Source organism: Pipistrellus hanaki (assembly GCF_964339955.1).
Source record: "Pipistrellus hanaki genome assembly, chromosome: 2".
NCBI lineage: Eukaryota > Metazoa > Chordata > Mammalia > Chiroptera > Vespertilionidae > Pipistrellus > Pipistrellus hanaki.
Genome location: NC_140504.1, coordinates 80,048,264 through 80,064,838, shown reverse-complemented (window position 1 = coordinate 80,064,838; position 16,575 = coordinate 80,048,264). Strand labels below are relative to the sequence as shown.

The following is a 16,575-nucleotide window of genomic DNA, read 5'->3' as shown; positions in this document are numbered from 1 at the left end:
TGTATGGAAGAACATATTTGGCAATGATACATCTGATAAAGGGTCTATATCTAAAATATATATAAGGACCTCATATAACTTAAAGGAAGACAAACAATCTAATTTAACAGTGGTAAAAGGATCCAAAAAGACACTTCTTCAGAGTGGACATACAGATGGCCAAGAGACATGAAAAATTGCTCAAAGTCATTGATCATCAGACAGATGAAAATTAAAATGACAATGAGGTATCACCTCACACCTGTCAGAATGGCTATGAAAAGTGCTGGTGAGGATGTGGAGGATGTGTTGGCGGGAATGCAGACTAGTGCAGTCATTATGGAAAACAGTATGGAGTTATCTCAAAAAATTTTAAATGGAACTTCCATTTGACCCAGGGATCACACTTCTAGGAATAAGTTCTAAGAAACCTGAAACATTAATCAGAAAAAATATATGCACCCCTGTGTTCATAGTAGCACAATTTACAATAGTAAATTGGAAACAGCCCAAGAGCCCATCAGCAGATGAATGGATAAAAAAATTGTGGTACATTTACACCATGGAATTCTTTGTAGCAGTAAAAATAAAGAATCTCTTACCCTTTGTGACAGCATGGAGGGACCTGGAGAGTATCATGAAAGTGAAATAAGTCAGAGAAAAACAAGTATCACATGATCTTACTCATATGTGGAAACTAATGAACAAAATAAACTGATGACCAAAATAGATTCATAGACAAGGAAGATGGAACAGAGTGAAGAATCTTGGAGGGAAAGCAGGGTGGGAAGGTGGGTGGGAGGTAATCTACCAAAGATTTTGTATGCATATATGCATAACCCATGGACACAGACACAAGGGTGGTAAAGGCCTGATGGGGGGAGTGGGGTAGGCAGTATTGGGGTTGGGAGTCCAATGGGGGGGAAAAGTAGAAACATGAAATACTTTAAATATTTAAAGTAAATAAATATACAAACAAAGAGACAAACGAGACATTTAAGCTTAAGGAACAAGCGCAAGCCTCCAAAAGATAGGATTGTCAGCATCAATAAGTTATATGTTTCTGGAAAGGTCAATGTACCCTGATAAACGGATTAGCAGTCATCTAAAAGAGAATACTAGTGGTACATTTACACCATGGAATACTTTGTAGCAGTAAAAATACACACAGTGTGCATTAATAGTTGTTCATATCATAGTGTCCAATCATAAAGATGAATGCCTTGCAAAGTCTTGTATTGTCAAGAGCAGGCATGTAATTGCCATCAAAATCAATGGTAGGATTAACAGTTTGAAACTATCTCTGAAAGCACGTATGGATTAGTGGAACATTCACCAATTACTGAAAGCTGGTTTTGTAGAGTGTCCCAATACGTAACTACGTGGTTATGCTTGGAATAGTTTATACTTCACCAGATAAAATGTTAGGTCATAAAACATTTAGCTTTAAAAAACTGTAGAGGGCAGTAAGTCCAATCTAATTTTTAAATAAATGATGAAACCAAGGACCAGAGAGATTCATTTGTTTATCTATTTATCAACATTTATTGGAGATTAAGTAACTAGCCCAATTTGTGGCATAGCCAGTACTGTGATCTGTCCTCCTGTCTGACTCTTTTGCTCTTTCTGCTGAATCAGATTTTGTATTTATTTCTTGGTGTAGGAATCTTTGCTCAAACCTTGCATACTATACCTTAATTCTGCTTCAAGTTTGTCTTACAGGTTAAAACTATAACAATAGAACTTCTCTGGTCATATGATTTCATTACTTATTTTAAAATGTTAATGGATGCATGTGCTTTCATTAGAATGGCAACTACAAATTAATTTTGAAATCTGACTATGTTCTCAGTTGATGGTTTTACAATATTTGTAGAGTTTCCCCTAAGATAAAACTTATTACAAATTTAAGTAACATTCACATTTTTTACCTAAATTTAAAAAAAATATGTAAAAATGTAATTATGTTTATTAAACAGGTAAGCAATTACATACCTTAAATATTTTTTTCAACTCCTATAAAGGATATGTTAAATAGTTCAATAAGTACATGATTCTAAATCAAATATGTCTAATTGCTAGGTACTTATGGAATTTTATAATTTCAAGACTGGGAATCACCTTAGAAATTGTTTAATACAATAAATCCTTACTTTACATAACAGAAAATTAAGCTCCAATGGAGTTGAGGTTTCTAGAAGTAGAACAAGGACCTATACTTAATACAGAATTCTTTAAAACCTTCTCAAAACTGCCTTTTGGGGAGAGGGAGAACATTTAATGTGGTTATCTGAGTGAATGCAGATGAAGGCCCAGAAAAGAGCATAAGCCTGTAGAAGTGGCAAGGAGGACGCAGACCAGGAGATGTTAAAAGAAAACTGACATGACATTAGGATCAAGAGAAGAAGTTGAGTTTTATATTTGATTCCAAACACAAATATAAATACAAGTAATACCTAAAACCAGGAATTTCCAGACTTGTGGTATCTTACCCATGTAGGTGGGATTGTGCAAAGATAGTTAGGAAAGGATTTAGGTAGGTTCATAGGAAGTTGTAGGAGAAAGAATGTGCTAGGAGAAAAAGCATAGGCAAGAAAGTACAAGATGAATTTGGGAGACATGAAAGAGAGACCAGACTAGAGAAAATATTTCATGTGTAATGAATGAGAAAGTAGGTGAGTCCAGAGGTCATGAAGTTGGAGCATTAAGACTTTCATCTTGTGGTAAGTTGGTGAAGAGTTCAGATCAAGTATGCAGAATAGCCAGCACACTGATCTGCAACTTCACAGATATGTTCTAGTGGCCAACTAGAGTTCAGCAAAGTGGGTATGAGTTCATGGAAGAAAAATCTTCTCAAATAAAACATTAAGCCTACACCACATAGATTCCAAAAGAGGGAAGGAGTTGGGTTTTCTCTCTAATTTTGGCTATATCGTAAGGTTGAATAAAAGTTTTTGAGGGACTTATATGGGGTGGACAAAAAGTAGGTCTACAGATATGAGTTCATGAGATAGTTTATTCTTGAATTATTTATTAATTATTGTCTTTTTTCACAGGGGTGGAAAAAAAATCTACTTTTTCCCACCCTGTATTTAGGACAGTGCAGTGGTATTAATGACAGTAGACAGATGACTTAGTAAAGGATTAGCTTAATATACAGGTCTAAATTTTTAATTAAGTAAACCTTCTAAAAAACACACCACTATATTAGGAAAGGGAAGTTGTGAATTCTGTAGTGACTTTGGTGCTTCCTTTTTCACTTTGAAGGCTTTTAGACTGAATACGATCTAAAAAAGCCACCATATTATTTAAGGAAGCAGGAGCCAAAACGTACTAATAAGCTTACTTGTTCTTTTTTTCATCCTGTATCTTATTTAAATATTTGAAGCAAAAATGATTCATTTTATATTTTTAAATTTATCTTCATTCTTGAAAGTATTATAGATGTCCCCTTTCCACCCCCCTTGACCTTTTCCACCCCACTTGACACCCCCCCCCCCCCCCCCCCCCCGCACCTTCCCTTCTTCCATGCCTGTCTTTTTAAATCCTCAACTGAGGATATTTTTCCTATTGATTTTTTTTTTTTTTAGAGAGAGTGGATCAGAAGAAACATCGATGTGAGAGATACATCAATTGGTTGCCTCCTGCATGCCTTCCCCCCATTCCTGACCAGGAGCCTGCAACTGAGGTACATGCCCTTGACTGGAATCAAACCCAGGACCCTTCAGTCTGTAGGCCAATGCTCTATTCACTCAGCCAAACTGGCTAGGGCCAGGCCTGTGCCTTTTTAAATAGAATAAAATGTTTATTTAATCTTTATTGCCTATCCTGAGCTATTTCTCATAAAAGTGTAATTGATTCAAGAAATACACACACACACACAAAAAAAACCAACCTTGTATTTATAATTTTTATCTTAGGAAAATGAACATAAGCTAATTACCTAATTTTTAATAGAAGAGTTGATTGGAATATAAGTATATAATTTATAGTATGAATATTTATGAAAGTAAACACTAATTGTAGGAGGTGCAATAAAAAAGTGTGCCCGAAATGACTGGGATAATGGTTGTTAGATTTACAGATAGATCATCAGGGCTTTTCCCTAGAAATTTCGACTCAGTAGGTTTCAACTGGGGCCTGGGAGTCTGTGACTTAACAAGACCTCTCCAAGTGTTTCTTATTTTCAGCCAAGTTTAGGAAATTAGCAGTGGACCTGCTTCCCCATATCTTGACTTTGGCATAAGTCCAGTTCAAATATTAATGGCTGTATGATTGGTGCCTCACTTACACTAACACAGCTAGAAAGATGGGTTGTCCAAGGGCTTAGCAGAAAATCTACAGCTCACCTTATTTCTTGTGCTTTGATTGGACCAAAAACCAGCTTGAATTTTAGGGGCCCCTATAAGTGTGTCTAGTCTAATTTAGGATTTTGTAATTTAGAATTTTGATGTTTGAAATTGATAATTGTTTTCAACCATGAAGCTGCTGCCACAGGTAATTATTATCTTCCAGGGGTTAAAAAAAAAGCATATCCTATTTAATAAAGAGGTAATATGCAAATTGACCATCAATCCAACACACAAAATGGCCACCCACATGTGGTCAAAGATGGCTGGCAGAAGAGGGTAGTTGTGGGCGACCAGACCAGCAGAGGAGGGCAGTTAAGAGTGACCATGTCGGCATTTAGGGGCAACCAGGCCTGCAGGGGTGGACAATTAAGAGTGACCGGGCCTGCAGGGGAGGGTAGTTAGTGGGCGACCAGGCCAGCAGGGGTGGGCAATTGTAGGCAACCAGGCCTGCAAGGGAGGAGGACAGTTAGGAGTGACCAGGCCTGCAGAAGAGGGCTGTTAGGGGGCGACCAGGCCAGCAGGAGAGGGTAGTTAGGGGTGACCAGGATGGCAATGGAGGACAGTTGGGGTGTCTGGGCCAGCAGGGGAGGGTAATTGGGGGCAAAAAGGCCAGCAGGGAAGGGCAGTGAGGGGCAACCAGGCCGGCAAGGGAACAGTTAGGTGTCGATCAGGTTGGCAGGGGTGTGGTTAGGGGATGATCAGGCTGGAAGACAGAAGTGATTAGGAGCAATCAGTAGGCAGGCAGGTGAGTGGTGGGGAACCAGCAGTCCTGGGTTGTGAGAGGGGTCCCAGATTGGAGAGAGTGCAGGCCAGCTGAGGGACACACACACACACACACACACACAAACACCGTGCACAAATTTCATGCACTGGGCCTCTAGAGAGTGTGCACGCACTATAACATGCCGACACATGGAAATTTAGAAATAAATTTTATGCTGAGGCAATTGTGTGTCCTAAAATAAAATATTTATTCAAAATGTTAAAAAATATAGAAAAAAATAGCTAGCAGTTTTTAGGTGTGCCACTGTATGCCAGGTACTATGCCAAGCACTTTTCAATATAGTTTATCATTTAATCCTCACAACAATCCTATGAAGGTGGTGTTCTTAGTATTCTTTTTGCAGAAGAGTTAATTGAAATAGCACAGAGAGGTTAAGTAAAAGTAACTTGTCCATTGTTTGCTCATTTTAAATTGGGAATGTCCTAAATTACTTTTAGGTGAACTTATTTTCTTTGACTTCTTTGACTGAATTATTATTTACCTTGAAATTTGATTTCTTCTATTGCCTCATTCTCTTATAAAATAAAAACCTCTTATATATTTTAACAAGGAATGTGAAGTAACATATAGATATCACTTTGGAACATTCAAATGATGAAAGAATATGACAATTTAATAAAAGGAAAGTGTTTAATGTTACGTTGAGAATGTAATTTAGTGATTTATCTGGGAAGTAATATCTATGACTATACATAAAGGGGTGAGCAAAAGTAGATTTACAGTTATAATACAAATAAGTAACACAATAATAATAAAACAACAATAAAATCTGTGTTTCACATATTCAACAACTATAAAGCTACTATTGTCCACCCCTGGATATTGTTTTATCCTGAAGCTTTTTTTTTTTTTTTTAATTGTTACTAAATTTTTTAGTCTGGGGATTTTTATATTTTTGAGCATAGAAAGAAATTCTGGCAATTATTTGTTTCAATTGATACACAATTTATTAAAATTTTTAACATTGCCAGTTTTATTATTTTTTTATTTTTTTAATATCTTCTATTGATTTTTTTTTACAGAGAGGAAAGGAGAAGGATAGAGAGCTAGACACGTCGATGAGAGAGAAACATCAACCAGCTGCCTCCTGCACACCCCCTACTGGGGATGTTCCTGCAACCAATGTACATGTCCTTGACCGGAATCGAACCTGGGACCTTTCAGTCCTCAGACTGACGCTCTATCCACTGAGCCAAATCAGTTTCGGCAACATTGCCAGTTTTAACATCTAGTTTTTTCTTAATGCTTTAAGCTCAATTTATGCATTTAAAAATAAATTTATTAACTCCATTATGCTTCAGTTAACATCTTTAAATTACCAAATGAAAAACCCTGAAACATTTTAAAACACAATGAACAAAGTAAATCGGAAAGCATCAAACAATTAAATATTGTCAATCTAATAAATCAAATTTATAAATTCAGTAAACCAAGTTCTCCTAAATATTGAACACTGCTTACTAACTTAACTTGTTATGTAATCCTATCTAATAATAGTAATATGCAAATTAACCATCACTCCACTACACCCATAAGCCATGCCCACCAACCAATAAGGAACAAGTATGCAAATTAACCCAACCAAGATGGCTGTGGCCATGAAGTGAGCAGGAGGCTTGCGTTTCCCTGGCAATGGAGGAACCCAAGTTTTCCGCACACCCTGGCCTGCCTTGGTCTCCACTTAAGGCTATAAAGTTTCAATTATAAAAGATACTTAAAAGCCCAACAAAAATGTCTGTGGCCATGGTGCAAGCAAGAGGCTTGGCTCCTCAAGGTTACAAAGTTTTAATTATAGGAGGTAAATAAATCTCAGATACCAGGGCCTCTGCTTAGGTCACTGGGGGTTGTGGCTGGCCTGAATACCACCACAAGCTCTTTGCCCAGGCCGCCCCATGCCCCAAGGGAATCCCCAACCTGATCTGAGACACCCTTCAGGGCAAACCATTTGGCCCTCACCCATGCACCAGGCCTCTATCCTATTTAATAATCTAATATAAGAGAAATATGCAAATTGACCATCACTCCAAAACACAAAAGATGGCTGTCTCCATGTGGACACAAGATGGCCACCACAAGATGGCCATTAGTGGAGGACAGTTGGGAGGGACCAAACCAGCAAGGGAGGGCTGTTGGGGGTGATCAAACCTGCAGGGGAGGGCAGTTAGGGGTTACCAGGCTGGCAGAGGAGGGAAGTTGGGGGTGACCAGGCCTGCAGAGAAGGGCAGTTGGAGGGTATCCAGGCCAGCAGGGGAGAACAGTTGTGGGGGACCAGACCTGCACGGGAGGGCAGTTAGGGACAAACTGGCTGTCAGGGTAGCAGTTAGGCATCAATCAGGCTGGCAGGGGAGTAGTTAGGGAGTGATCAGGAAGGCAGGCAGGTGAGCAGTTGGGAGCCAGCAGTCCTGGATTGTGAGAGGGATGTCCGACTGCCCGTTTAAGCCCAATCCTACCAGGATAGGGCCTGGGCCTAAGCGGGCAATCAGACATTTCTTGAGTGGTCCCAGATTGAAGAGGGTGCAGGGTGGGCTGAGGGATACACACGAAATTCGTGCACGGGGCCTCTAGTTTATATTTTAATCACAAGTCTGAGGTAATGGATTCTCTAAAAACATTTCTAATATATCTTTAAAAAAACAAAAAAAAACAACCACCAGAATAGACAAATTATCAGCTAATTCCTAACTTACCAATATGTTTGTATCTTAAACCAAATGCACAGTCTTCATGTTATAGGTAGGAATCACTCCTTAAGCTTGTCATTTTTATCCCAGGACTACAATGTACTTGCACAATAAAGTAGAATAGAATTTTCATCTTTCAGCCTTGTACCACAACTAGAATAATACATTTGGGACTGGGCAGGGCACCTACATGTACTTGTCAACCATAGTCTGCATTGGACCCTTCTACCTCTTTCTTAGGCAGGCTTTTGCTTGCCCTTGTTAACAGAAACCTTGTGAGTCCTCACGTAAATTTAAGTAAGCATTTTAAGTTTTACATTTTTGCAACCTGGTTCTTTTCTTAGAAATGATGCATCCTATAAGTGTTTCCTTTTGATTTTTGCAACCTGGTGCTTTTCCTAGAAATGATGCATCCATTAAGTTTTTTTTCTTATATTTTAGAAATAATTCATTCCTTAAGTTTTTTCCTTAGGTTACACTTCATCCCTATTATAATGGGATTTCTTAAGTCCAGTTATGTAAAAACTGTGTAACCTTTGGCATTAAAGTCAACTTGTGTACTAATGGGTTTTGACACCCTACATAGGGTACTTTAACAACCCTTCTCTTTTATAATTTAATAGCTGTCTCATTGGCCATCAGTCATTTTATTGACAATAATGATCAAGTTATTATTAATTTTAACCCCTTTAAATTCATAAAGCCAAAATGATTTTTCTCTCCTAGGAATGCCAGAATCACCTCCGCAGATATGGAAATGTGAATCTAGAACTGGTGACTCGAATCATTAGAGATGGTGGCCCATGGGAAGATCCAGTGTTGCAAGCTGTCCTTAAAGCCCAGCCAGCATCTCAAGAGATAGGTACTTCAGGAAACTCAAAATCAAAACCAACATTTGTGAGAAGCAAACACAATTTTATTTTCTCAGTAGAGCAGTCGTAGTGATTTTTCTTTATTTTATAATATTGAGTAGGAGTTATGTGTTTTTACATTAAGTGTGTTTAATTTGTTGTATTAACCTGCCCTAAGAGTGACTTTTGACATTAGACTTGGATACATTTTATTTCTAGTAATTTCCCATTCTAATGGGAATTAACACATTTTTGTCCAGATGTTATTTACAGAGAATTCCTTTGCTTTTGTCACTGCAATTATAGTTTAAATATCTATTTAAGTTGCCAAACTCTTTTAAAACAAGACAAAACAAAACAAAATACTCTGCTTAAGTGCATAAGATCTCCCTTATACAGAAGCAGCTGTGAGGGCTATAACTCATCCGATTTTTGTCACTACTACTGTATATCTCACACCTAGCCCAGTGCCTGGTAGAGAGTAGTTGCTTAATATAAGTACATGTTGACTGAATGAATGACCACACGATGACTGTGTAAGTGAATGAGTGACTAAAGTAAATTTCAATTCCAAATACTGGAGAGCAGTATTGCCCAAACTTCATCCATTAATAGAAGTTAAATTTTTTCTCATTCCTTTACCGCCTGCATACTTCTTTGACATCACCTCCTCTTAAACCTAGATGTACAGTGGTTCCCGTGGGCCAGAATTTTCCTTTGAGGAAGGAGGCTCTGTCAACTGCTTCTCACATATTATTCCTAAGCCACAGAACATTTTTGATCACCAAAGCTTAGAATGTATAGCTGAATAAGCACAAAACTGTGAAAAAACATTTGAATGCATGGATAGAGCCTAAGGAGTACAATTATAAGATTGCCAAAAGGAAAAGAGAATTTCCAACTCTGGAGCCATTCAGACCTTGGTCTGGTGAAAAAGACTTCATACTACAGATGGTGCTCAGGGGGTTAGGATCTGTCCATTTGTCCCAGGATAGGCATGGGTTGAGGATACAGTTGAGTGGAAAAGGAGCTGTGATTCTTGGGCTTAAGAGAAAGCCAACCCAGATATAAATGTGGAGGCCAACAACAGAGATGTGAGAGATGATGAAAGATAAGGCCAGAAGAAATAGTGCAAAGCAGTGGGATGAGATGGGAGATAGGACAAAATAGGAGGAAAAGGCTGAAGTATATATGTGACAGTAGTATATGCCCAAAGGATGCAAATGAGATAAACTTGATATGAGGGTTTGGAGGAGGAATAAAAGAAGTGAAGCAGCTGGAACTGAGGAGGAAGAGTTGGATGGCTGAGGAAAGGTAGAGTCAAATATATGTAAGGTAAGGGTGACAGGCTGAAGGAAACTGAGGAGACTGGGGAATGAGGAAAGAGGGGGTAGGAGGTAGATAAAAAAGCTTCCAAAGGAGTGAAAAGTTAGGACTTTTAGGAGCGCTTTTAGGCTTCTCTGAGTAGGAGCTAGAACAAACATATTGAGTTGCTGTGAGTGCTGATGGCCTTAATTTATGTATATATAGTTGTGCACAAATAGTTCTTTCTTACTTACATTGACACACCTCACTCTGGGGAAAGCTGCTCTAGAACCTCATTAATATGAATGACTTCTCTGGTTGGTGATCGTTAGGGTGAAGACTAGTTTGAGGTTTATCTTTGCATTAACTGTACAGATCTATGTCTATTTATCATATGTTGGAAACAGAATTGCAAGGCAAATATTGGCACCCAAATAAAACATCACTCATAAGTATTTTAAAAGCTAATGATTAAACATATAACTAATTAAAATACTTGGAGTCCAGAATGATTTATATATTCTAGTTCCTGCTTTGCCACTTAATTTTTTCTTTGGGCAAGTCATTTGACCTTTCTTGAGACTCAGTTTTGTTATCTGTAAAACAAATACTATGATAACTGTCATAAGGTTGTTGTTAGGTTTAAGTAAACTTAGTAGATAAAGGTATTTGTATATTTTTTAATTGTGTAAAACCAAGTATTTGTTAGTAAATATTCTTTGTGATACATGAGCACATATTAATAAGCATTCCTTTTGGCTTAATATTTTGTTCACAAGCAATAAAATATATTTCTTTTATAATTTAACTTTTTCATTAATTCATCAGTAATGAAAATATTGAATACTAAGATCAGAGGGCATAATCTTAGAGTAGAAATTGCATTCCCCATGTTATTTGAAACATTTTAACATATTAGTGAACTGAAAAATAAATATTTTAGGGTTTTTACTTTTTAGACTGAGAAGAAATCAACAGATGTTTCTTTTCTTTTTCCAGTTTTATTTTTTTAAAATTTTTTTTTATTAAGGTATTATGTGTACATATCTTACCAATCAACAACTATTTCTTAAGCACTGTTTTGTTGTCACTTTTATTTCCATTTTTCCAATCATATAATTATATATATTTTTTCACAAATAAACTTACTAAGAAAATGCTATTTAATTAACTAGTTAATCTAATTAAATGCTGCACATTAGTGATAAAGTTTCAAACAGCAATCAGAAGTTTGAGAGCATCCTTTCTTGAGAGTAATATGAGTCTATTTTCTTTTTAAATACAGTGAACAAATACTTAAGTTCGGAAAATCCACTATTCTTTGAACTACGTGCCAGATACCTAATTGCTTGTGAACGCATTCCAGAAGCAATGGCTCTTATTAAATCTTGTATAAATCATCCAGAAATCAGCAAAGATTTATATTTCCATCAAGCACTCTTCACATGTCTATTTATGTCACCTGTAGAAGAACAGCTATTCCGGGAGGTATTGTTTAAGATTTTGTTTGTCTATCATCATTTTAAACTTATAATAAAAAATGGGGGAAATGTAGCAGAATCCTGTTAAATTCTTTTTATAGTAATACCAAGAGTTTTCAGATTAAATTATTTAGATGTATTCTCTTTAATAACACCATTTTTTAAGCTCATTTAAGTTAGATAAAATCTGATATTAACAAATGATGAAATTAATAAAACATTAATAAGCTTCATTTTATTTACTTATTTTAATCCTCACCCAGGTATATATTTATTGATTTTTAGAGAGAGAGGAAGGGTAGAGAGAAAACACTGATGTGAGTGAAAAACATGGATCAGTTGCCTTCCATTCATGCCCCAACTAGTGATCGAAACCATAAGCTAGGTATGTGCCCTGACCACGAATTGAACCCACAACCTTTCGGTATATACTTCAAATCAACTGAACCACCTGGCCAGGACAGTGATAAGCATTATTTATGTTGAGTTTCTGTTGTGACAGAGGTCAATTAAAAACTGAGAATTATTATGATTTTGCCTTTTAAATAAAATATTAAAAATGTAAATTTTCATGTTTGTTATTTTGTTTTTCAAGATGAAGGAATCTTCCTAATATGGACCCTACTTAGCTATAAGTTATAAATATTAATGAGATTAAAAGTAACTGTAAACTATAGGTGCTATATAGTAAAATTATGAAACTGAAAAATTTTCTGTACAATTCATTGTCTTTGTAGAATAAAACTAAACATCTAATTTCTTCTGAATATTTAAACATTTAAATACTGTAAATGTATTACTGTAACTAGCTTTTTAGATATTTTTAATGGCATGAACTAATTTTTCCTCTTACAGCATTTATTGAAAACTGATTGTAAAAGTGGACTTGATATCATCTGTAACACTGAAAAAGAAGGAAAGACTATGTTAGCCTTGCAACTCTGCGAATCTTTTCTTATTTCACAGCTCCAGAATGGGGATATGTATTGTATCTGGTAAGTGATCCTAATATAGAAATTAAAGTAAGTTCCTAATATAGAAATTAACAGAAGAATTGGTTAGCAGAGTTTGGACTTTATATTTTTTAAAGTTATGTGAAAATGTTAAATAAGAAGCAATAGTGCCTAAAGATTAAAAAAGAAAATGATCAGTTACCAGTAATTGAGGTAAATATTTAAGGTATGTGTTACAATGAAACAATCATGTTTTAAATTAAATTTGGAGTGTTAGCTTGTTTGTTTTTTAATTTAAGACAATTTTTTTAGAGTAGTTTTACATTAACAGCAAAACTGAGAGGGAAGCATAGACATTTTCCATATACCCCCTGCTCCCACACATACATATCAATATCACTCACCAGAATGGTACTTTTTTTTTTTTTTAATCAAGGATGAACCACCAGTGACTCATTATAATAACACAAAGTTCATAGTTTACCGTACAGTTCACTCTTGGTGTTATATATTCTATGGGTTAAACAAATATATAATTACATATATATCACTATAGTATCAGACAGAGTATTATCACTGCCCTAAAAACTTCGGTGCTCTAACTCTTCATCTGTCTCTGATCCCCATGTCTGGAAAGCACTTATCTTTTTACTGTCTTCATAGTTTTGCCTTTTCAGAGTATAACCTAGTTGGAATCATATAGGTAGCCTTCTCAGAATGATTTTTACCTTAGTACTATACATTTAAGGTCCATGTCTTTTCATAGCTTGATAGCTCACTAATGCTAAATAATATTCCCTTGTCTGATGTACCACAGTTTATTTATCTGTTCACATACTGGAGGACATCTTGGTTGTTTCTAAGTTTTGTCAATTATGAACAAAGCTGCTATAAATGATTTGTGTGCAGGTTTTTATGTGGACATGTTTGCAACTCCTTTGGGTAAAAATACCAAGGAGCACTATTGTTGGAACATATAGTAAGAGTATGTTTAGTTGTATAAGAAACTGCCAAACTGTCTTCCAAAATGGCTGTACCATTTCTTATTTCCACCAGCAACTTATGAAAGTACCCTTTGCTCATCTTCACCAGTATTTGTTGTCAGGGTTCCAGATTTTGGCCCTGCTAACAGGTGTATAGTAGCATCTCTTTGTTTCATTTTGCATTTCCCTGATGTTATATGATGTGGTGCATCTTTTTCATATGCTTTCTTGCCATCTGTATATCTTCTGGTGAGATGTCTGTCCATTAAGATTTTGGCCCATTTTTTCAATCGAGTTGCTTGTTTTCTTATTGTTGAGTTTTAAGAGTTCTTTGTATATTATGGATAATAGTAATTTATCAGATTTCTTTTATAAATGTTTTCTCCCAGTCCATGTCTTTTTTATTATTATTATTATTATTATTATTATTATTATTGTTATTGTCTTTTACAGAGAAGAGGTTTTTAATTTTAGTGAAATCATATTTATTTCATGAATCATGTTTTTGGTGTTTTGTCCAAAATGGTGTCACCATACCCAAGTCATCTCAGTATTATCCTACTATATTATATTCTAGAAGTTTTATAATTTTGTATTTTATGTTTAGGTCTTGTGGTCCATTTTGAGTTACTCTTCATGAAGGTTATAAGGTCTGTGTCTAGATTCATTACTTTTCATGTGGATGTCCAGTTCCAGCATCATCTGTTGAAGAGACTACCTTTGCTCCATTGTATTGCCTTTGTTTGAGATCAACTGACTATATTTATGTGGGCCGATGTCAGGGTTTTGTATTCTGTTCCATTGATCTATTTGTTCTTTCACAATACAACAGTGTCCTCATTACTTTAGCTTTATAGTAAAACTTGTAGATTGATTAATCCTCCAACTTTGCTCTTCTTCAGTATTATTTTGGCTATTCTGTATCTTTACCTCTCCCTATAAACTTTAGAATTAGTTTGTTATTATCCATAAAATGACCTGCTGGGATTTTGATAGATATTGCATTAAATCTAGAGCTCAAACTGGGAAGAACCAACATCTTGACAATATTGTGTCTTCCTATCCTGAAAAAAATCTCTCCATTTATTTAGGTGATTTAATTCACCCGAGTTTTGTAGTTTGCCTCATAAATGTTGTGCATATTTACTTAATTTGTACCTAAATATTTTGTTTCTTAAGTGCTAATGTAAATGGAATTATGTATTAGTTTTTTTTTTTTTTAAAACACATTTTAAGAATTACTTAGAAATTATTAGTAGGATATGTAACTTAGAATGTATTATGAGTGTTTCCAGTACTTACTCTTAGAGTACTGTTAGGTGAAACCATGAATAATTATAGTAAGAGATTCTAATAACTTCTGTCCCCCTTCCCCAACACACATATACATACACACACAAACTTTACCACTTTGACATTTCATTAATTTTGAAGGGAAAACTAGGTTTCATTTGCTGAATATAATAACCTGAAATGATATGGGCTAGAAATATTTTTATCAGTGCTTTTGAATTTTACATATTTAAAATAATAGCTCAAAAGGGGATTTAAGCTAAACTAATTTAAAATTCTTGTTTTGTAGATTAAAATCTTCAGACTAAGAGATAAATAGGTCATTAATAACAGAACTGGGTCTACAAACTAGTGGGTTATCTTCTAGGAGAGAATACTTTTTAGTTAGATTATATAAGTTTTTATTCAGAAGTTTACCTGGTAAGTTGGAATTTCAAATATACTTACGTGTCATTTCTTGATAAACCGTATTCCAAAACAGAAGATAGTAATGACTATTATAGTAGACTAGAGAACCAATGCATGAAATTCATGCAAGGGGCTTGGACCTTGAAGCTGCTGCAGCTGCCTCAGCCCTCACAACCCTGGTTTCATCTGGAAGGTCATCCGGAAGGATGTCCGGAAGGTCGTTCATCTGTCCAGTCTAGTTAGCATATTACACTTTTGTTATTAAAGATTGATTTCTACGGGGATAGGCATGTTCTTTGTCCTTGGCTGTATTAATCTATCTAAACAGGATGTCTTCGGTCTTTTCATATTCTTAAGTAAATTGGAATCATGTGTAAACAACAACAAAGAGGAAAACATTTATTTTCTTGGCTAACTAATTTCTACTCTTACAGAGGGACTTTAAAATAGAACAGTGCCTTTCTTTCCCACTCTTGGCCATTATCACCCTCCAAGAATAGAGCTGGGAAATGCAACTCCCAGCTGCCTAACTGGAGAGGAATCTTTAGCCTGCTTTTTGGTCCTTTCTTCTGAGTAGGCTGAGTTCTCAGGGTCTTTCCTTATTTCTTCTACCTCTCCTCTATATTTCTTAATGCTGAGCTCCGTTTTCCTTCTAAAAGTTGATTTTCATTGGAGCTTGAAGAGCAGAAGTCTTTCCATCCTATAAAGTCTGTATTGTCTCTTTCATCTTGGCCTTCCTATGAACTAGCTTACTCTTTATCTCCTTTCTCTAAGGAAAGAACCTGATCCTTAGTCGACTTTTGTTGTATTTCAGGCTAGTGGAGTAAGCTACTAACCCTATTTCTCTTACCATAACTGAATAATAATAATAATAATAATAATATATATACATATATATATATATATATATATATATAGAGAGAGAGAGAGAGAGAGAGAGAGAGAGAGAGAGAGAGGGAGAGCGCGAGCGAGCGCCAGCGACCATAACAGCCATAACAACTGGTTACTATAATGTGGCCATTGAACTAGCCCAATTAGGGGGTGAGGCTGGCTGGCCAACCTCATGCATCCCCCCCCCCCCCCCCCCTGCTTGCCTGCCACTGATCCGACTCTCCCACTCCGATCAAGAGTGGGCTTATGGCCAAACGATCAGCCCTCCCCACCACCATAGGCCCACAGCCCCTCCCCCTGGCCATCCTACCCCTGATCACACTTCCACCCCAATAGAGGGCAGGGCTGACTGGCCAACTTCCTGCAGCCCACTGCCCTGCCCCTGTTAATCGCCCTTCCCCATGGATGGCCCTGCTCCCAATTGCCCCCGCAACCCCAATTGGGGACAGGGCCCACCAGCCAATCGCCTGCAGCTCCTTCCCCCAGCCAGCCGGGCCCTGATCAGGTTTCCATCAGGGCAGGCTGGCCAGCCAACCTCCCGCCATCGCCTCCTCCTGAAAGACCCAGCCCTGATGTGCCCTGATTGGGGCTGGGCCAGCCAGACCCCACCAGTG

The 16,575-nt window shown here is 36.6% G+C and overlaps 1 protein-coding gene across 2 annotated transcripts in view; it reads left to right on the top strand.

Annotated features, from left to right (window-relative positions):
- ZNF654 (zinc finger protein 654) overlaps window positions 1-16,575 on the top strand; it is an 82,793-nt gene that overhangs the window by 51,449 nt on the left and 14,769 nt on the right. The window contains exons 4-6 of one of the 2 annotated variants that reach the window (XM_084875439.1): window positions 8,523-8,658; window positions 11,238-11,440; window positions 12,289-12,428. In XM_084875439.1, coding sequence (XP_084731565.1) covers window positions 8,523-8,658; window positions 11,238-11,440; window positions 12,289-12,428 — 479 coding nt within the window. The remainder of the gene's footprint in view (window positions 1-8,522; window positions 8,659-11,237; window positions 11,441-12,288; window positions 12,429-16,575) is intronic. The other variant, XM_084875440.1, reaches the window with a different exon arrangement.